At 39.3% G+C, this 22,539-nt stretch overlaps 1 protein-coding gene across 1 annotated transcript in view; it reads left to right on the plus strand.

The window, feature by feature from the left end:
• Positions 1 to 8,251: 8,251 nt before the first annotated feature.
• Positions 8,252 to 22,539, plus strand: part of LOC140679037 (autism susceptibility gene 2 protein homolog) — a 671,928-nt gene continuing 657,640 nt past the window's right edge. The window contains exons 1-2 of the mRNA XM_072913860.1: positions 8,252 to 8,355; positions 15,661 to 16,289. Of these exons, the coding sequence (XP_072769961.1) occupies positions 16,011 to 16,289 (279 nt within the window). The 5' untranslated portion in view covers positions 8,252 to 8,355; positions 15,661 to 16,010. The remainder of the gene's footprint in view (positions 8,356 to 15,660; positions 16,290 to 22,539) is intronic.

The following is a 22,539-nucleotide window of genomic DNA, read 5'->3' on the forward strand; positions in this document are numbered from 1 at the left end:
GGGCGCTCACACAACGAACAAACGGCAGCAGAAACAACGGCTGCAATACCCCAGACAACCATCCCCAGTAAGGCTAATTATGAGAGCATAATTAAGGGGCTGGTGTGTAGGAACCAGAAATATGTATATGTGGTCACATGGTGTGTTTGTGGGTGTGTATTTACAAAATAGAAGTATGTGTCACATGACATTAGAGGTGTGCAAGGGGCATTGTTACCTGCATTTGACGTTGCGAAAGGAGAATTTTTTTTGTTAACCGCTATATTGCTCGATTTGTTGGAGATTTTTTACGCTTTATCGAAAGCTTTGGACACTTTCACGACATGCTGGCTACAGATGAATTGAGCAGGTTTCTTTTTGTACAGTCTGCTACTTCATTAAATCAATCAATGTTTATTTATATAGCCCTAAATCACAAGTGTCTCAAAGGGCTGCACAAGCCACAACGACATCCTCGGTTCAGATCCCAAATCATTTGCGACATTACATCCCGGTACAGTGTATGTGCTTACTGGCAATACAGAAAGCACGTCCGGCAAGTACCAAACCCAGCTTTTTAATTTCAAGCGACAGACCGATTCAGAGTCGCTCCATCAAGAGTAAGTGTTAATATTTGAATGGGCGCCATTTTCCTCTAGTGGAAAATCATCACGTTCATTTATAATGTGCATCTTAGTTGTAGTTTTTTTTTAACACATATGGAGGTGTTGAAGTCCATCCATCCATCCATTTTCTACCGCTTGTCCCTTCCGGGGTCGTGGGGGGTGCTGGAACCTATCTCAGCTGCATTCGGGATCGCCATGTAAAATTGCTAATGCTAATCAGTAGCATGTCTATGGCTTATCCAACGTAGATTCAAATCAAGCTGGCACATTTTGAAAAATCAAGCCTTTGGAGCACTTTCTTTCAGGCACGTTTGTTTTTGTTTCAATGGAAAATGGTAAAGTCTAACAGGATCGAAATATGGTACCATTTAATTTTACGATACCCGGTAGTACCAACAGACATTGGTCGGTGCCTTCAAAAGTACCATATCCTGTAACCATCCCTGCATTCATCATCATTCTTGTTTCAGTGACACATGCAACAGTCAGCACATAACAAAGAAACCACATAATACCTCTGCCGAATACAAAAGTAAAAGCTGTTGTTGGTTTGTTTGTGTGTTACTTATTCAGTTACTCCAGGAATTAGCGATTTCACGATAGCCCCAAATTATTCCAATTCAACCAGGAAATTATGCGCAACTTTGTCCTATGCCCGCAACTTTTTCTAATCTGTCTCTGAGCAGCGCCCAAACGCACATGTCACTTGTCTAATCAAAACGTATGTTTGTTTCTTGAGTAGGCGGAGCAGTAACAACAGTGTGTAACAAATATCAACTCTTTATTGATCAAACGACACAATTGTCATCCTACCGAGTAGCTAAGACTTGCTTCCTGTTCCTGTCTAGAGTTCTTTGCTTTCTTGGCAATGGTTTATGTAAACCATTGCCAAGAAATGGTTTACATAAACCATTTCTTGGCAATATATTGCCAAGAAATGGCAATATATTGCCAAACCCGGTATCAGGGTTTTTCTTTGTGGAGTTTGTATGTTCTCTCCATGAATCCGTGGATTCCCCCCTGTGCCCTCCGGCTTCCTCCCACCTCCAAGTAAATGCACCTAGGGATAGGTTGATTGGCAACACTAAATTGGTGTGTGAATGTTGTCTTTCTATCTGTGTTGGCCCTGCAATGAGGTGGCAACTTGTCCAGGTTAGTGTTGTCCCGATACCAATATTTTGGTATCGGTGCCGGTACCAAAATTATTTTGATAATTTTCTGTACTTTTCTAAATAAAAGGGACGGTAAAAAATTGCATTACTGGCTTTATAAAAAAATAAAAAATAAAAAAATAAAATAAAAAAAATACATGCAAGTTTGCATGTATTTAAACTAGGAATTTAAATACATGTAAATTCCTAGTTTACATGTATTTATTTAACATTTACTTATCCTGTAAGGAAATGTTATTCTTTATAAATCAGTCAGTATACAAACAAAAGAGAAGCGTGCCGATTGCACGGGGAGCTAAGGTAAAACTTAGCACTGGAATCAAGAAAGGTAAATTGTCGTAACTGTTGCATTGAGCAATCAAGACATCCAAACTGAGTGTAGCCATTAAACAGGAATAAGTAGTTCCCTGATTAGTGCCCGTGAGCAGGTGAGCGTCCCGAACACTAATCAGAGGCAGGTGAAACTAATCAGCACCCATGTCCACCAAAAACACACAAACCCAGGGGTGCTGAAACAAACTAACTAAACAAAAACATGATCGGGGCAACGGATAATGACAAAACACTTTTATAGCCTGAAACATACAGCGGCTGTATCAACATCGTTGTTATTTTATATGTATTTATAATTAATTACTACTATTAGTTATAATGAATTAAAAGAGCAAGCCGCACGGTGAAACGAGGGTAAGTGTGTGTGCCTCACAATAAGAAGGTATCAGGGTTTTTCTTTGTGGAGTTTGTATGTTCTTTCCATGAATCCGTGGATTCCCCCCGTGCCCTCCGGCTTCCTCCCACCTCCAAATAAATGCACCTAGGGATAGGTTGATTGGCAACACTAAATTGGTGTCTGAATGTTGTCTTTCTATCTGTGTTGGCCCTGCAATGAGGTGGAAACTTGTCCAGGTTAGTGTTGTCCCGATACCAATATTTTGGTATCGGTACCGGTACCAAAATTATTTTGATACTTTTCTGTACTTTTCTAAATAAAAGGGACGGTAAAAAATTGCATTTCTGGCTTTATTTTAACAAAAAATCTTAGGGTACATTAAACATGTGTTTCTTATTGCAAGTTTGTCCTTAAATAAAAGAGTGAACATACAAGAATGTAAAGGCCATAGGGGTCCATCGATATGTATATGTATAATAAATATTGCCAGTCACAGTTAACTTGTGCTCAGCTGGGAAAATAAATATATATCTAATTATTATGTCATCCATTTACTTATTATAAACTGCTACAGGCGTATTAAATAATCATGTTAATATTAAAAATGTAACGTAATAGAATGTGGGGATATAAAAGGCATCCGGTACTATCAGACCGGGCGGAAGCAGAAATTGACATCACAAGCCACCTAGGAGCACCTGTCAGACCCAGCGTTTTTTGCTACGAAGCCACTTCATGGAAGAATCCTCATTCTCTACCTTTTTTGTGGACTTTCCATTGGCCTGTGGAGAACCGGGACAACAGAGATTCTTTCCAGAAGGACTTTGAGTTGGATGCGCAGACGCGGTACCGTGAGTACGCTGCTGCGGCTTCCAAAGATTTTATCACTTGCCCGTACGTGCATGCCGCTATGTGCATGTCACGTACGTAACTTTGGGGACTTTGGGGAAATATATGTGCTTTATTAACTTTGGGAAGGTGAACGGTACTTTGGGCTGTGGGATTGAGTGTTTTGTGCGGGTGTTTGAGTTGTATTGGCGGGTTATATGGACGGGAGGGGGGAGGTGTTTGTTATGCGGATTAATTTGTGGCATATTAATTATAAGCCTGATCGTCTTGTGGCTAATAGTTATACATGTCTTGTGTTTATTTAATGTATTAATCATTCCCAGCTGAATATCAGGTCCCACCCGTGACTCCTTAATTTGCGTCGTGGCAAAGACACCCGGAGAACTTGGGTGCGTTTGTTACAAGACAACTTGTCTTTCATTAGTAATTAAGCAAACAATTTAGCTGCTGACATATGCAGTAACATATTGTGTCATTTTCCATTCCTTTATTTTGTTACAATTATTAAGAATTAATATTATCTTATATTATTATATGAATTATTAGTCTACTTGTTCATATCTGCTTACTTTCTCTTTCAACATGTTCTATCTACACTTCTGTTAAAATTTAATAATCACTTATTTTTCTCTTCTTTGATACTTTACATTAGTTTTGGATGATACCACAAATGTGGGTATCAATCCGATACCAAGTTGTTACAGGATCATACATTGGTCATATTCAAAGTCTTCATGTGTCCATGGACATATTTCTTGAGTATCTAAACATAATATACATTTTAAAAAACAAAAGAAGATGTTGTGATGCCAAAAAATATTGACGTAATCATAGTAGTATCGACCTGATACACTACTGTACCTGGTATAATTATAGTGGATGTCAGGTGTAGATCCAACAATGGCGTTTGTTTACATGTTGATGCCGGTGAGCTACGGTGTGTAGTGAAACATCTTTAGCTATTCCTTGTCCTGCAGGAATGATACTTGGAAGAAACGTACTTTATTTGTCGCCATGGAGGCGAGGATTAGTGATGTAGCTAAAACACTGCAGACTCGGGCTGGACTTTAGCCGCTAGCTAGTTAGCCATGTCTTAAAGCACCTCTTCCTGAGGGCGTTTCAGTGTTATAACTTCATCTTTATAGTTAGTTTTTAAGCCAAAATGCGTCCGTTCTCCCTTTTCTGTCCACACACATTGTCTGCTTGTAAGTACTCCGTGATTGTGCGCTGCCGAACATGCTCCTCTGCTTGTAAACCAGCAATGACACGACATGACGACGACAGGGGTGGACCGGTATTTTTCAGAGGCGGTATAGTACCGAATATGATTCATTAGTATCGCGGTACTATACTAATACCGGTACACCGTACAACCCTAGTCCAGGGTGTACCCCACCATCCGCCTGAGTGGAGCTGGGATAGGCTCCAGCAGCCCTGCGACCCTGAGAGAGAAGCGGTAGGAAATGGATGGATGGAATTAAAACAGCAATAATTTGACAATGAATGTGCCTTTATTGTCATCTAGTGTCTACTTTTAATTAAGTCAATGTCGTTTAAAAGGAGTAGAACAACAATACAGTATTTTTTTCAATTTGTGTTGAAATCCTGCGCTTTTTAAGATTAATATTACAAGGAACACTTAAAACATTGATAGCAAATGTATACACTCATGAGCACAGCTTGTTGCCACGGGGAAAGGGCAGGCCATGAGGAAGCAAGTACCTCTGCCTCACAGTAAGGGGCAATATATTGTTAACTTGCAGTTCAATGCCTCTGCAGTACTCTGACTCGCCACACTGGGAGAAGTGGGGGCGCTCAAGCTAACAGATACATGTTTCTCCAGCGGAAGCCAGACTTGAAGTTCTGACTCATTGTCAACAAACTAATAATAATAACTACTATAACAGCCGCAACATTAATGCTGCCACAACGATGACTCTTGCTGGCCTACTGCCTTCGGTAATGGCACCATTCCCAAATTATGTCGGCTCTATTGATAACCTCACTAACAACTTTAACGACGCCCTGCGCGACACCATTGATAGTATAGCACCGCTAAAGCTTAAAAGAGCCCCTAAAAGGCGCACCCCATGGTTTACAGAAGAAACTAGAGCCCATAAATTATCATGTAGAAAGCTGGAACGCAAATGGCGCGCTACTAAACTTGAGGTTTTCCATCAAGCATGGAGTGATAGTTTAATAACTTATAAACACATGCTTACCCTAGCTAAAGCTAAATATTACTCAAATCTCATCCACCTCAACAAAAATGATCCGAAATTTTTGTTTAGTACAGTAGCATTGCTAACCCAACAAGGGACTCCTCCAAGTAGCTCCACCCACTCAGCAGATGATTTTATGAATTTCTTTAATAAGAAAATTGAACTCATTAGAAAGGAGATTCAAGACAATGCATCGCAGCTACAACTGGGTTCTATTAACACAGATACGACTGTATCTACGAAGGATACCGCCCTCCAAAATAGTTTCTCTCTCTTTGATGAAATAACACTAGAGGAATTGTTAAGATGTGTCAATGGGACAAAACAAACAACATGTTTACTTGACCCATTTCCTGGGAAACTTATTAAGGAGCTTTTTGTATTATTAGGTCCATCAGTGCTAAATATTATAAACTTATCACTTTCCTCTGGCACTGTTCCACTAGCATTCAAAAAAGCGGTTATTCATCCTTTGCTCAAAAGACCTAACCTCGATCCTGACCTCATGGTAAACTACCGGCCGGTGTCCCACCTTCCGTTTATCTCGAAAATCCTCGAAAAAATTGTCGCACAGCAGCTAAATGAACACTTAATGTCTAACAATCTCTGTGAACCTTTTCAATCCGGTTTCAGGGCAAATCACTCTACGGAGACAGCCCTCGCAAAAATGACTAATGATCTACTGCTAACGATGGATTCTGATGCGTCATCTATGTTGCTGCTTCTTGATCTTAGCGCTGCTTTCGATACCGTCGATCATAACATTTTATTAGAGCGTATCAAAACACGTATTGGTATGTCAGACTTAGCCTTGTCGTGGTTTAACTCTTATCTTACTGACAGGATGCAGTGCGTCTCCCATAACAATGTGACCTCGGACTATGTTAAGGTAACGTGCGGAGTCCCCCAAGGTTCGGTTCTTGGCCCTGCACTCTTTAGTATTTACATGTTGCCGCTAGGCGACATCATACGCAAATACGGTGTTAGCTTTCATTGCTATGCTGATGACACCCAACTCTACATGCCCCTAAAGCTGACCAACACGCCGGATTGTAGTCAGCTGGAGGCGTGTCTTAATGAAATTAAACAATGGATGTCCGCTAACTTCTTGCAACTCAACACTAAGAAAACGGAAATGCTGATTATCGGTCCTGCTAAACACCGACATTTATTTGATAATACCACCTTAACATTTGACAACCAAACAATTACACAAAGCGACTCAGTAAAGAATCTGGGTATTATCTTCGACCCAACTCTCTCCTTTGAGTCACACATTAAGAGTGTTACTAAAACGGCCTTCTTTCATCTCCGTAATATCGCTAAAATTCGTTCCATTTTGTCCACTAGCGACGCTGAGATCATTATTCATGCGTTCGTTACGTCTCGTCTCGATTACTGTAACGTATTATTTTCGGGTCTCCCTATGTCTAGCATTAAAAGATTACAGTTGGTACAAAATGCGGCTGCTAGACTTTTGACAAGAACAAGAAAGTTTGATCATATTACGCCTATACTGGCTCACCTGCACTGGCTTCCTGTGCACTTAAGATGCGACTTTAAGGTTTTACTACTTACGTATAAAATACTACACGGTCTAGCTCCATCCTATCTTGCCGATTGTATTGTACCATATGTCCCGGCAAGAAATCTGCGTTCAAAGAACTCCGGCTTATTAGTGATTCCCAGAGCCCAAAAAAAGTCTGCGGGCTGTAGAGCGTTTTCTACTCGGGCTCCAGGACTATGGAATGCCCTCTCGGTAACGGTTAGAGATGCTACCTCAGTAGAAACATTTAAGTCCCATCTCAAAACTCATTTGTATACTCTAGCCTTTGAATAGCCCCCCTTTTTTTAGACCAGTTGATCTGCCGTTTCTTTTCTTTTCTCCTCTGCTCCCCCCTATCCCTTGTGGAAGGGGAGACACACAGATCCGGTGGCCATGGATGGGGTGCTGGCTGTCCGGGGTCGGGACCCGGGGTGGACCGCTCGCCTGTATATCGGTTGGGAACATCTCTGCGCTGCTGACCCGTCTCCGCTCGGGATGGTTTCCTGCTGACCCCACTGTGGACTGGACTCTTACTGTTATGCTGGATCCACTATGGACTGGACTCTCACAATATTATGTTAGACCCACTCGACATCCATTGCATTCGGTCTCCCTAAAGGGGGGGGGGGGGGTTACCCACATATGCGGTCCTCTCCAAGGTTTCTCATAGTCATTCACATCGACGTCCCACTGGGGTGAGTTTTTCCTTGCCCTTATGTGGGCTATACCGAGGATGTCGTTGTGGTTTGTGCAGCCCTTTGAGACACTTGTGATTTAGGGCTATATAAATAAACATTGATTGATTGATTGATATATATAAATATTTGAAAAACTGATATATATATATATATATATATATATAAACAAATACTTGAAAAACTCCAAAAGTATATATGCCTCACCTGGTGTTTAGCAAAAACTGCGCATGCTCAGAAAAGTAGCATCACATTTATGAGCTGATTCAATGTTATAAAAGGCAACTTCATGAAAAAGATGCAGCAAATTTAGACATTCTGGAGGGACTGACTGATGTAATGAAATATTTAAGTCCAGCAGAGCCAATATGCAATATGAACGTCAGCGTCAGGTACTTAAATTTGTCCACGTCCTCTATAAATGTAACATGATCACGGTCACTCTCCTAGTCAGAACTATTTGCACCGAGGAAGGAGCGTGCAGCCTGTAAAGCGGCACTGCGGCACCGACATATCCCTGCGCTCCGGTCCCCGCGTCTCCAGGATGATACTTGAAGTCTGTGCGGGAGGCGCGTTGCCTTGGCGGGATCTATCTTGTCAGTACCCGGGCTTTATTATTTTCAATAAGTGACTGAAGACCTGCAACTTATAACGAAAGGTCCCCACCCTCACTCCCCGCTGGCAAGGGTTTGCATTTCTTGGTTTTGCATGACGTGTCTTGGGAAAAAAAAAAGAAAAAAAAAAGAGGCTTGCTTTTGTTACGTGCGTGTGTGTTTGTGGTAGAAAGGATGCCCGGACAGGAGGCAGTGCCAGTCCCGGCTTTGCGGGATTACAGAAGCAGAAATCTCAATTGACAGCGCCGACCAAACACATATTTATAATTAATAATAACTGACTATAAAAAGCATTAGACTAGTTTTCTATAAAACAGAGCGTTTTTGTGTGGGACATCTCTTTCATTCACCGTGATAAAGGTGCTTTATGGAAAATATTTAAAGCAGCATAGTTTACTATTTGCATGCAGGAATGTTCAGTACACGCTAAAGTTGTATTATATTTTGTTGTAATTATCATGCATGTTTGCTGCACTACATGTGCTAGCAAGCATACGTCCAAGGAGACCACGTGATGTTGATTCATGACAAATGTGTTTATGGTGTTTTGATCCATCAAAATTGCAGTGTTAATAATATATTGCAGTATTGTTGTTACTCAAATGCTACATTGGGTACTGTATTTGATCCCCTGCATATTTTCTACATTTACGCACTTAAAAAACACAAACTGTCAATTGTGTTTGTTTGGTATAATTACCATAGATTAGAGATGTCCGATATAAATGTGTTAAAATGTAATATCGGAAATTATAGGTATCAGGTTTTTTTTATTATCGGTATCGTTTTTTTAAAAAAAATTTTTATTAATTTTTTTTTTTTTATTAAATCAACATAAAAAACACAAGATACACTTACAATTAGTGCACCAACCCAAAAAAAATCTCCATCCCCCATTTACACTCATTCACACTCATTCACACAAAAGGGTTGTTTCTTTCTGTGATTAATATTCTGGTTCCTACATTATATATCAATATATATCAATACAGTCTGCAGGGATACAGTCCGTAAGCACACATGATTGTGCGTGCTGCTGGTCCACTAATAGTACTAACCTTTAACAGTTAATTTTACTCATTTTCATTAATTACTAGTTTCTATGTAACTATTTTTATATTGTTTTACTTTCTTTTTTATCCAAGAAAATGTTTTTAATTTATTCATCTTATTTTATGAATTTTTAAAAAAAGTACCTTATCTTCACCATACCTGGTTGTCCAAATTAGGCATAATAATGTGTTAATTCCACGACTGCATATATCGGTTGATATCGGTATCGGTTGATATCGGTATCGGTAATTAAAGAGCTGGACAATATCGGAATATCGGATATCGGCAAAAAGCCATTATCGGACATCCCTCCCATAGATCATTTCAACATAACAATCCATGAAAAAAAAAAAAACATTACAAAAAAGTAATCATTTTAGGAAGTTTGTTGAGACTCCTTTTTTGGGGGATTTTTTTTAATTATCACTATTGACATCCATGCAAGACCAATATATTGAAATTCCATGATTTGGTGCTTTTGCAAACAGCTAACATTATGCACAAAGCACACTATAATCTGCAACCCAAGAAACATACATAAAATATTCTCAACAAAAGACGAGAAATAAAACCTTTAGGGCTGTAACTATTCGTTTTAACACCGATCCGATCCGATTTTTGTGGTTGGCGATACGATTCAGGGACAATCAATTTTTTTTAATTTTTTTTCCGAACGATACGATCCGAAACGATTCAGTGAGTTGAAATCGATTCAGTAACTTTTTAGCTAAAAAAAAAAAAATCAACTAGTGTGAATGTTATATAAATAGTAGCTACTGGACACTGCAGGTGAAGTTTCCTATATTTATGTTATTTATTTTAATTTAATTTAATGCATGAATGAATTATGGATACAAACAAGTAAGGAAACAACAATTAATGGCCGATGCATTCACCTCTTATTTGAATAAAGTGCAACCAACACTTTAGGTTGAATAAACAAGAGGAAGCATTTTCTGCTCACATTTTAAACATTCAAACAATTTTCAATAAAATGACAGTAACCAACATTTTAAAAGTAAAATTACCTGCCAAATAGAGTTTGCTGACCAGGCAATACAGTATATGTCCTCCGCTCTGGCGTCGCCAATGACGGGCAGTGTCCAAATTGTGTGGATACATGTGATGCCCCCTCATCCCTGTTGATGTTGGCCCATCGCTCCCTAATTTCCATAGTCTCCTTGATCCATCTCTTGTATTTATTTGTTTTTCATTAAATTACTTCTCGTGTTTTGGAAGTCGGTGCGTCACGGTAACTTGTTCCGCTGTCACTTCCACTTTGTCGACCGCAAATTGTGTGGTTTAACGTTGTGTTGCGGCTTTATTATTGTGTTGTGTCATTTGTCTTTGTCGTGGGTTTTGCAATTGTGCTGGAGCTGACAGTTTTTATATTGTTGACGGTTTATGAACAAGCGATAGCAAACTCAGGGAGTCAAAACACACATACTGTATATACAAGAGCTGCTGTTCACCCCAACTCACGCTCAGACACTGAACTCGGACAACACCACCTTTTGAAGGCGTGCGTGCACAAACACACACACACACACAGACACACACATCACAGATATTACACTACTGTCTTGTGGCGTTTGCGTTTCTCGACCACCGCAGTTATCCGCCATTTTTATGACGCCACAGACAAAGAAATTGACTTAACGTCTAACATTTTTTCTTATAAAGTCTGCCATTCTTAAGTCCAATGTTTTCCTTTTTCTAGTATGGATCAAATAGATCGATTTCCTTTTAAGACGTTCTTGGATTGATTATTATCTCTTAGAAGGCAAACCTGCATAGCACAGATCTATATAAGTGAGATTTAGGAATATAAATCAATCAATCAATCAATCGTTACACCCCTAATAACATTGGCCAAAAATCTAACTTAAAACATTTGCATGCACGTCCAACACTTAACACCTTTAGCATATCCGTATGTGGAATTAAATCATATAATGGATTAAGCAAAGAAGTCAAACAATGTAATAAGATGATCCAGTTTAAGAGGGTGTTTACAAATTACACGGAAGAATAATTATTATAAGCGTCTAAAACTTGTTGACAATAAGATATTATTCACCTCATTAAGTGAATCGTAACTGATTTAACTATTTATTTAGAGAACTGTTTGTAGAGCTCATTGATGTAAATTGTGTTACAAAATGAGAACAGGAAGGGAAAATATGTGTCAAGAATTTCTATGAACTGGAAAAGGGGTAGGATTAAATAAGATATGCTTTGTCCTACTCCTTTTTGAAAACATTTAAAATATGTGACATATCATATTAAATCTGTACACAGTACATGTTCGAATAAACTTCAACCAACCCAAAAAAAATGGAAGAGAGCATTATTGGTGCAATTATTGATACATATAAGAAATAAAAGACAAACGCTCAATGGATAAAAGAAACCAATAAATATCATTGGCAGTTTGTCATTATGATTGACATCCTGCAGTATGACAATCAACACCTGAATGAGGCACACAGGACTACAAGGACCATGTGATGTGGTTTCATTACAACAACATGTACGTGTTCCTTTCTTCTTTTTTATTACATACCATTCGTTTGATCCAAACAAAGTCAATAGTACACAATAATTAAACAAAAGTAAAAACTACTATCTACTACTCTTTTAAATTCTTTGGTTTTTGCCCTCGAATCATTCCTGTGTCCAGGGATTTTATTGAGTGTGTTCGGAAACATTAAGAAAATACGTACAATTTGTTTTGAGAAAACAAAAATATCGATCTTATCACATCATTCTAGTATCGATCATATACTGATACAACAGTACCCTTGGAATGGGATGGATTCACCCTCCTCTTATTGTACATGTACTGTGACAATGCTGACAAACCAAGAGATGTTATACTATCAATCAATCAATCAATCAATCTTTATTTATATAGCCCTAAATCACAAGTGTCTCAAAGGGCTGCACAAGCCACAACGACATCCTCGGTACAAAGCCCACATACGGGCAAGGAAAAACTCACCCCAGTGGGACGTCGATGTGAATGACTATGAGAAACCTTGGAGAGGACCGCATATGTGGGTAACCCCCCCCCTCTAGGGGAGACCGAAAGCAATGGATGTCGAGTGGGTCTGACATAATATTGTGAGAGTCCAGTCCATAGTGGATCCAACATAATAGTAAGAGTCCAGTCCATAGTGGGGCCAGCAGGACACCATCCCGAGCGGAGACGGGTCAGCAGCGTAGAGATGTTCCCAGCCGATGCACAGGCGAGCGGTCCACCCCGGGTCCCGACTCTGGACAGCCAGCACTTCATCCATGGCCACCGGACCTGTGCCCCCCCCCCCCCTCAAGGAAAAGGGGAGCAGAGGAGAAAAGAAAAGAAACGGCAGATCAACTGGTCCAACAGGGGGGCTATTTAAAGGCTAGAGTATACAAATGAGTTTTAAGATGGGACTTAAATGCTTCTACTGAGGTAGCATCTCTAATTGTTACCGGGAGGGCATTCCATAGTACTGGAGCCCGAATAGAAAACGCTCTATAGCCCGCAGACTTTTTTTGGGCTCTGGGAATCACTAATAAGCCGGAGTTCTTTGAACGCAGATTTCTTGCCGGGACATATGGTACAATACAATCGACAAGATAGGACGGAGCTAGACCGTGTAGTATTTTATACGTAAGTAGTAAAACCTTAAAGTCACTTCTTAAGTGCACAGGAAGCCAGTGCAGGTGAGCCAGTATAGGCGTAATATGATCAAACTTTCTTGTTCTTGTCAAAAGTCTAGCAGCCGCATTTTGTACCAACTGTAATTTTTTAATGCTAGACATAGGGAGACCCGAAAATAATACGTTACAGTAGTCGAGACGAGACGTAACGAACGCATGAATAATGATCTCAGCGTCGCTAGTGGATAAAATAGAACGAATTTTAGCGATATTACGGAGATGAAAGAAGGCCGTTTTAGTAACACTCTTAATGTGTGATTCAAACGAGAGAGTTGGGTCTTATCCTCTTTAACTCTTAATTGCTTATTTCTTGTTCATATCTGCCTACTTTCTTCTGTAACATACACTTCTTAAACTCTACCAAGCACTTTTTTCTTCTCTGGTTTCAAACTTAGTGGCAAGCTTAGCTATTAGCATGCCTGCTCCTGGCTTGCTCTCGTGTGTTTACCGTCATCCTTAAAGTGACAATGATACTTACGATAAAAAGAAATGCAGTTTATTTGCTGGTGATGATTATTAATTTAGGGGAGCTGCTATCTCCCACAATCAGAGTAGTGGGGCAGAAGAGTGGACACCTTGCAGGCAATGTGCTTGGAGGTTTTGAGTATGGTGTTATTTTATTTAGAACATGCATACAATTACATCACATATTTCCAGTCTCTAATTACAGCATGTCCGAAAAGGAATAGGAAGAAGCATATCTTATTTAGACCAGCTCACTGGCCTTGTGGTTAGAGTGTCCGCCCTGAGATTGGTAGGCTGTGAGTTCAAACCCTGGCCGAGTCATATCAAAGACTATACAAATGGGACCCATTACCTCCCTGTGGCACTCAGCATCAAGGGTTGGAATTTGGGGGTAAATCACCGCTGCTGCTCACTGCTCCCCTCACCTCCCAGGGAGTGAACATGGGGATGGGTCAAATGCAGTGGATAATTTCACCGCAAATAGTGTGTGTGTGACTATTGTTGGAACTTTAACTTTTAACTTTTTTATTTAATCCTACCCCTTTTGGTTTTAAAGCAATTTATTTATTTATTTATTTATTTATTTATTTTTTTTTTATTAATTTATTAATCAATCAACAAAACAATACACAACAACACCACAACAATGCAATCCAATTCCAAAACCAAACCCGTCCCAGCAACATTAAGAACAACAATAAACAGAGCAATTGAGAGCAATTGAGGACACACAAATCCAAATGTAGTCAAACAAAAATGAACATTATCGACAACAGCATCAATATTAGTAACAATTTCAAAATAGCAGTGATTAAAAAACCCTCATGGATATCATCATTAAAAACATTAATAAAATATAATAAAACAATTATAAATGAACAATAGTATCACAGTGGCTTACACTTGCATCACATCCCATAAACCCGACAACACACCGCGTCCAACATTTTCCACAAAGATATGATAAGTCATATTTTGGTTCATTTATTAGTTGAAACAAATTTAAATAATGGATCCCATATTCCAATATATGACTCATTATTATCTAAACTAAATGCAGTTTGTTCTACTGATATCATCTCCATAGCTTGTGTGTACTAGTCAGTATGAGCAAAGCAATTTCTAACACATTTTTTTGTGCTCAACAGTGAATAAATAAATAAAACAGTAAGTAAATAAATAAATGGATAGGTTATAATCACAGTTGGATGAGCAGCAGCCAGACAGGAGACACCACCGTGGAGACACCACCCTTGCTTCAAGCTAAGCCGTGGGTAAAGGAGTAAGCATTAGCAGTGCCATCAGAGGACGTAGCAGACTTATAGAACCAGGATCGCTGCTAAGTGCTAAAGGTTTGGTTTCCAATGTTTGGAAAAAAAAACGTTAAGTCGCTCTTTAGCTATATGGTAATGCTAGCCAATAAGATTGGATGGTTTTGGGAGGACCTTAGAGGATTCACTCTGACATTCAATAAACCACCTAGCGGCACAGAGGCTCATAACTCCAATTTATGCTTGCAACTAAAAACATAACAAATATCAAAGAAACCGCTCGTATCCCAAAGCATTCGTAAGTGGAATCAGCCAGAATGGATGTTGTGTTTGTGATCGTCACTGAAAGGCATTAATTGGCAATGGCCGATGACATCGTTTTTCCATGAATATTGTCCAAAACTGATCTGTGGTTGATCAATTAGTGCATCCATAAAACACACATACATAATATATTGACATGGGGTTTTCTCAACATGCGCAAAGACTGAGACAGTAAGACATTATGTCTTGGATGTGGTTGGAATTGTAAATCAAAACTATATAACTGTCACAAAAAGATACAATGATTGACACTGAAGGTAACACTACGGGAGCTAAGCGAACCCAACAAGGTACAATTGGCTTTGTGTGAGTATAGCTGACAAACCAGAGCGGACACTATTCATCTCTATCAAACTATTATTTTGCATTAAGGAGAAACCTTCTGTTTAGTCGAGTAAACAGCCTCGTTTACTCCAAAGCTCAGTTGCACCCACAATTGCTTGCTTTCTCTTTTCTTGTCCATCAGGAAGGCCAGTTTGCGGTCCTCGGGCTGCTGAGGAAAGATGTAACGTGACATGCTGGACTTCCCGTGGTGGATCCTGGTCCCTTGGCTTACTCTTGAAGAAGAAACATCTTTGTTTTTGTGCTGTTTATCAATCCAATCCAATCAATTATCAAACACTGCTGAAGGATGTGATGAATTGTCGTTGGAGACGGAATTTATCTGGCTTGTAAGAGGCTTCATCTGCTGGATATTACATGCTTACCTTGGATCCAACATATTGATATCATTCCCTTGGATAACCTGCTCTGGGCCACTCTTGGGTCTTTGAAGACCGCTTCTCATTGGAATCAGGATTTATCTGGATCTTCCCAATGAAAGACATGGGTGTACCCCCACATGCTGGCCTGCGCAAGAAAAGGAAGTCGAGGTCTGAGAGGACTCGTGAAAGGACATCAAAGTGGATAAGCAACGATCACGTCAAGGGTTCCGTCTTTCACTTCTCGTCCGACTCTGAGCGAGAGGGAGGAAGGAAGCCCTCCTCGTCCCGGCCCAAACCGCCACGGAGAAAACGAAAGGAGTCTACTTCTGCAGAGGACGACATCATTGATGGCTTTTCCATTGTTGGGTTCGTCACATTGAAGGACATGGAGGTAAGTACTGAACCTTCAAGGGATTACCTTGTGAACTTCACTGTCTACTTGGAAATCCTCTGTATTAGGGGAGTCCCGATACGATGCCAATATTGGAGCCTTGAGTATTGGCCGATAGCGATATTGGTCCGATGCGATATCAGCAGAAAATTATACATATTTTTATTATTTTGTAGAGTGGATTGTTAGAAAAGGTTTGATTAAGTGAAATTAGTCAAACAGAGAACAATGGTAGGTATGAAAATCACAATAACCTTTTTATCATTAACCGTCTGGAATGGACTTCTGTTGTCTTGAAGTTGAACTGGAGTAGTAATAGGATTTTTTGGCGACACCTGGTGGTCACAATAATTCATGAACTCAAGGTCATGACACAGAAAGTTAAATGATGCGGACACGTTTATTACAGGATACTTTCTAATACACTTGTGCCTTGGCGACTTTGTACGTGTAAGCAATAGGGGCTGTAATGATTAATTGATTATATTAATGAATTACATTAGAAAAAAAGCTTCAAATAAATTATGTTGCTTCGATTAATTGTTTAAAGAGGGTAACTAATACATTTTTAAAAAATCCGGACCACATTGATATTCGCGGACATAGTTTCTGCAGAGCTGCTGCAATAGAGAGCACATGGTGGTCGCCGGTCTGTGTGGCTGCAAATATTTTGCATTTTGTGGATGCAAAGTTATTTTTATTTATATATTTATTATTCATGCACACATGTTGAAAGTGTAATTTCAATGTTGATGACGCGCATTTATTAGGAAAAAAAAAGAAAGTTGTGTTAAGCAGAAAAAATGTTTTATTCAAACTATTTTCCCCAAATACGCATCAAGGCTATCAAGTGAGATGTTTCTAATCACTCCATTATTGAAAAAAAATATTTGATAGACTACTCGATTACTAAAATAATTAATACCGAGCCCTAGTAAGCAATATGCAACTAGAATTACTTGATACTCGTTTATATTGACAGTTGTGCTATTTTAGACTGCAATATTGTTCAATGAAGGACAATTATTATGTATGTCTAGCTGGTGCTATTGTGTGCTTAGCTGTGGTGTAGCTGCTTGCAGCTACTGTGTTTACCTTTTGTAAATGACTTGACTAGAATGCAAGGAAATACCAACTGTGTGTGTTTATTGGAGGACATTTAAATGTTAACATGCTGCAGTACTGCTTGTATCTCAATGTTTCAATCAATATTTATTTATATAGCCCTAAATCACAAGTGTCTCAAAGGGATACACAAGCCACAACGACATCCTCGGTACAGAGCCCACATAAGGGCAAGGAAAAACTCACCCCAGTGGGACGTCGATGTGAATGACTATGAGAAACGAAAAGAAATGGCAGATCAACTGGTCTAAAAAAGGGGGTCTATTTAAAGGCTAGAGTATACAAATGAGTTTTAAGATGGGACTTAAATGCTTCTACTGAGGTAGCATCTCTAACTGTTACCGGGAGGGCATTCCATAGTACTGGAGCCCGAATAGAAAACGATCTATAGCCCGCAGACTTTTTTTGGGCTCTAGGAATCACTAATAAGCCGGAGTTCTTTGAACGCAGATTTCTTGCCGGGACATATGGTACAATACAATCAGCAAGATAGGCTGGAGCTAGACCGTGTAGTATTTTATACGTAAGTAGTAAAACCTTAAAGTCACATCTTAAGTTCACAGGAAGCCAGTGCAGGTGAGCCAGTATAGGCGTAATATTATCAAACTTTCTTGTTCTTGTCAAAAGTCTAGCAGCCGCATTTTGTACCAACTGTAATCTTTTAATGCTAGACATAGGGAGACCCGAAAATAATACGTTACAGTAATCGAGACGAGACGTAACGAACGCATGAATGATGATCTCAGTGTCGCTGACATTGTATCGCACATTATACTTGCTACTGCACATATATTCCAACACTTGTTTTTTTGCTGATATCATATCGAATCGGGCCACCTATATTAAGAATCCCGTTCTACTTGTTGCTGGACAACATTTTGATTCCCACCTTTATATTTTGGTTGTGTATAGTAAGCTTCCACCATGGATGACTATCTCTGAGAGGCGGCTGCTGTTGTGTGTATATAGCTGTGGTACTTCACATGCAGGAGGTTCTGCTTGGCTCAGAGTGGCTGGTGTGTTTTTGATCACTCTCAAGTGAAAAAAGCTCCTTGAACCTTGGCACTACAATTTAATGGCAGTTGCAGTCATTTTTTATTTAGTATTTTCTTAGAATTGGCGCAGGCAGACTTTCAATGGTGTTTCGGTCTGAATTATGACTTATAATAAGTCCTTTCGACCAGTGGTCCCCAACCCCGGTACCAGTCCGCGGACCTATTGGTACCGGGCCGCACAAGAAATACAAATAATTTAAAAAAATATATATATATTTTTTAATTAAATCAACATAAAAAACACAATATATAAATTATACATAGGGATGTCCGATAATGGCTTTTTGCCGATATCCGATATTCCGTTATTGTCCAACTCTTTAATTACCGATACCGATATCAACCGATACCGATTTCAACCGATATATACAGTCGTGGAATTAACACATTAGTATGCCTAATTTGGACAACCAGGTATGTTGAAGATAAGGTACTTTTAAAAAAGATTAATAAAATAAAATAAGATAAATAAATTAAAAACATTTTCTTCAATAAAAAAGAAAGTAAAACAATATAAAAACATTTATATAGAAACTAGTAATGAATGAAAAATAGTAAAATTAACCGTTAAAGGTTAGTACTATTAGTGGACCAGCAGCACGCACAATCATGTGTGCTTACGGACTGTATCCCTTGCAGACTGTATTGATATATATTGATATATAATGTAGGAACCAGAATATTAATAACAGAAAGAAACAACCCTTTTGTGTGAATGAGTGTAAATGGGGGAGGAAGGTATTTTGGGTTGGTGCACTAATTGTAAGTGTATCTTTTGTTTTTTATGTTGATTTAATTAAAAAAATAAATACATAAAAAAACAAAAACGATACCGATAATAAAAAAAACGATACCGATAATTTCCGATATTACATTTTAACGCATTTATCTGCCGATAATATCGTCAGGCGGATATTATCGGACATCTCTAATTATATATCAATATAGATCAATACAGTCCGCAGGGATACAGCCCGTAAGCACACATGATTGTATTTATTTACGAAAAAAAAAATAATAATAATAATAATTTGTTGGTATTGTTGGCACATATATGATTAAGCCTTTATTATTATCCATCCATTCATCCATCCATTTACTACTTGTCCCTTCTGGGGTTGCGGGGGGTGCTGGAGCCTATCTCAGCTGCATTTGGGCGGTAGGCGGGGTACACCCTGGACAAGTCGCCACCTCATCGCAGGGCCAACACAGAGAGACAGACAACATTCACACTCACATTCACACACTAGGGCCAATTTAGTGTTGCCCATCAACCTATCCCCAGGTGCATGTCTTTGGAGGTGGGAGGAAGCCGGAGTACCCGGAGAACATGCAAACTCCACATAGGAAGATCCCAGGATCGAACCCAGGACCTTCTTATTGCGAGGCACACGCACTAACCCCTTTATTATTATCTGCTCATTTATTGGTGGATTTTTCATTATCATAATTATCGATGTGATGTTAAAATGGCCATAATCAGTCAGTAATTATTGGCCCCCGATAATATCGTGCATCCCAACTTACATCACTCTCTCGTGGTCAACACGACCCAGTAGAATGTTGGAAATTTGGCGTCTTTTAGCAGCATTTTATATCTTAATTCAACTATGTCCATGTTGACGGAACAATCCCGAGTAAAATGTTGTGGACAAATTAAGGTTGTCACGATATAATAATTTCAGTTGTGGCTATGAATACATATGAATGTCCACCATTCTCGATATTTATTAAAACATACTTTAGACAAAAAAAAACAACTGAATCCATGTGCTTTTCAATTCACTACTATATTAAAAATGTTTTCAAAGTGTCAAGTATTTTCAGATCATTGTGTTTCAACATATTTTGCACAGAATTTAAATTGCAGTATCAGCTGCCAAGGGATAACTATACATTCAAAAAAGGACAGTACTCTTCTATATGACCTTCAGTATATCAACACAAGTAATACTTTGCTTATAAATATGATTTGTATAGCAAGAGCAGTCAGCTAATTTACATTCTAAAAAGAACAACGTGGCCTATAAGGCACACTTAAAATCCTTTTTTTCCCCTCAAAACTCAGCAGTGCGCATTATAACCCGGTGCGCCTAATAATTTGGAATAGTTCTGGTTGAGCATACCCACCTCGAAGCTATTTTATTTAGTACATGGTGTAATGATAAGCGTGACCAGTAGATGGGAGTCAAAAATAAGAGATACGTGTAGACTGCACTATGATGGGTCTCAAGTAAACAACATCAACATTTTAAACGTTCCATTGAAAATAGAGAACATTACACACGGCGCTCTAAAATCTATCAAAATGTTTTAGTACGACTTTGGTAAGCTATGAAGCCGCACCGCTTGATGGATTCTCGATGGATTGTATTATTATGGTGTGTGTGTATAAGGTAAAACATAATATCTGGCATTTTGTTTTGCAATATTATGCAAAAGCAACTTTTCTTACCTTCTGGTACCTGCTGATCTGTATTTGGTATCTGCATAAATCCTGAAAAATTGTGCGCATCAACCCTTGTCGTCCGTAGTTGACAAGCTTCTTCTTTTTCTCTATCTTCTTGTTATGGGACATTCATCCTCCGCTGTTGCCATTTCTAATATAAAGTAGTGTAAAGTTCAAATTTATGTCTGTCAGTAAACTCGCCATGAAAGTGCTAAAACATACCGGTGTAGTGAGTTTTAAATTATTCACCCAAGGAACTTTAGTTATTAGAGTTCCGGTTGGACGGTTTTTCACGGGACACATTTCCCGTGTGGTTGTTTCTGTATGAGAAGATGCTGCTCCATTATTGATTTAAGTAAAGTCTGAATGTCATTAAAACAGTTAGCTCCATCTTTTGACACTTCTTCCACTCCCGTCCTTGCACGCTACACCGCTACAACAAGATGACGGGGAGAAGACGCTGTCGAAGATGAGCCACGTAAATAAGACCGCCCACAAAACAACTGTCAGAAAGCGGCTTGAAGATGATCTGTAAAACATAATCCTTGCAACATTTTGACCAAAGAACCACCATTACATGTTATGTAGACCACAAGGAAGTGTTTTACATTTAGAAAAAGAAAAAAAAAATATATATATATATATATTACTGTGCAATGTCTTTAATGCGCCCTATAATTCAGTGCGCCTAATATATGAAAAAAGAAAAAAAAATAGACAATTCAGCGGCGGTGCACCTTATAATCCGGTGCGCCCTATGGTCCGGAAAATACGGTACATAAAAAACAATGTTATTGCCGGTAAAAATCTTTTCTCATGCCCCTACTCACTAAATGAAGCGACAAAGTAGCTAAAGATAATTTTTGCATCACATCTTATTCTCTGATAAAGCAGGCGCGTATGATGTGTGGTGTGAAGTGAAGTAACGCCACACCTACAGTTATGTTAGACCAGTGGTTCTTAAAGGCCCACTGAAACCCACTACTACCGACCACGCAGTCTGATAGTTTATATATCAATGATGAAATCTTAACATTGCCACACTTACTAAAGTGCAATTTAAAATTTTGCGCGAAATATCCTGCTGAAAACGTCTCGATATGATGGCGCCTGCGCGTGACGTCACAGATTGTAGAGGACATTTTGGGACAACATGGTGGCCAGCTATTAAGTCGTCTGTTTTCATCGCAAAATTCCACAGTATTCTGGACATCTGTGTTGGTGAATCTTTTGCAATTTGTTCAATGAACAATGGAGACAGCAAAGAAGAAAGCTGTAGGTGGGAAGCGGTGTATTGTGGCCGACTTCAGCAACACAAACACGGCCGGTGTTTCATTGTTTACATTCCCGGAAGATGACAGTCAAGCTTTACCATTGGCCTGTGGAGAACTGGGACAACAGAGACTCTTACCAGAAGGAGTTTGAGTTGGATGCGCAGACGCGGTACCGTGAGTATGCATGCAGCTGCGGCTTCCAAACATTTGATCGCTTGCCCGTACGTGCGTGCTGCTATGTGCATGTCACGTACGTAACGTTGGGGACTTTGGGGAAATATATGTGCTGTATGAACTTTGGGGAGGTGAACGGTACTTTGGGCTGTGGGATTGAGTGTGTTGTGCAG

The sequence above is a fragment of the Nerophis lumbriciformis genome, linkage group LG09 (genome assembly GCF_033978685.3).
Source record: "Nerophis lumbriciformis linkage group LG09, RoL_Nlum_v2.1, whole genome shotgun sequence".
NCBI lineage: Eukaryota > Metazoa > Chordata > Actinopteri > Syngnathiformes > Syngnathidae > Nerophis > Nerophis lumbriciformis.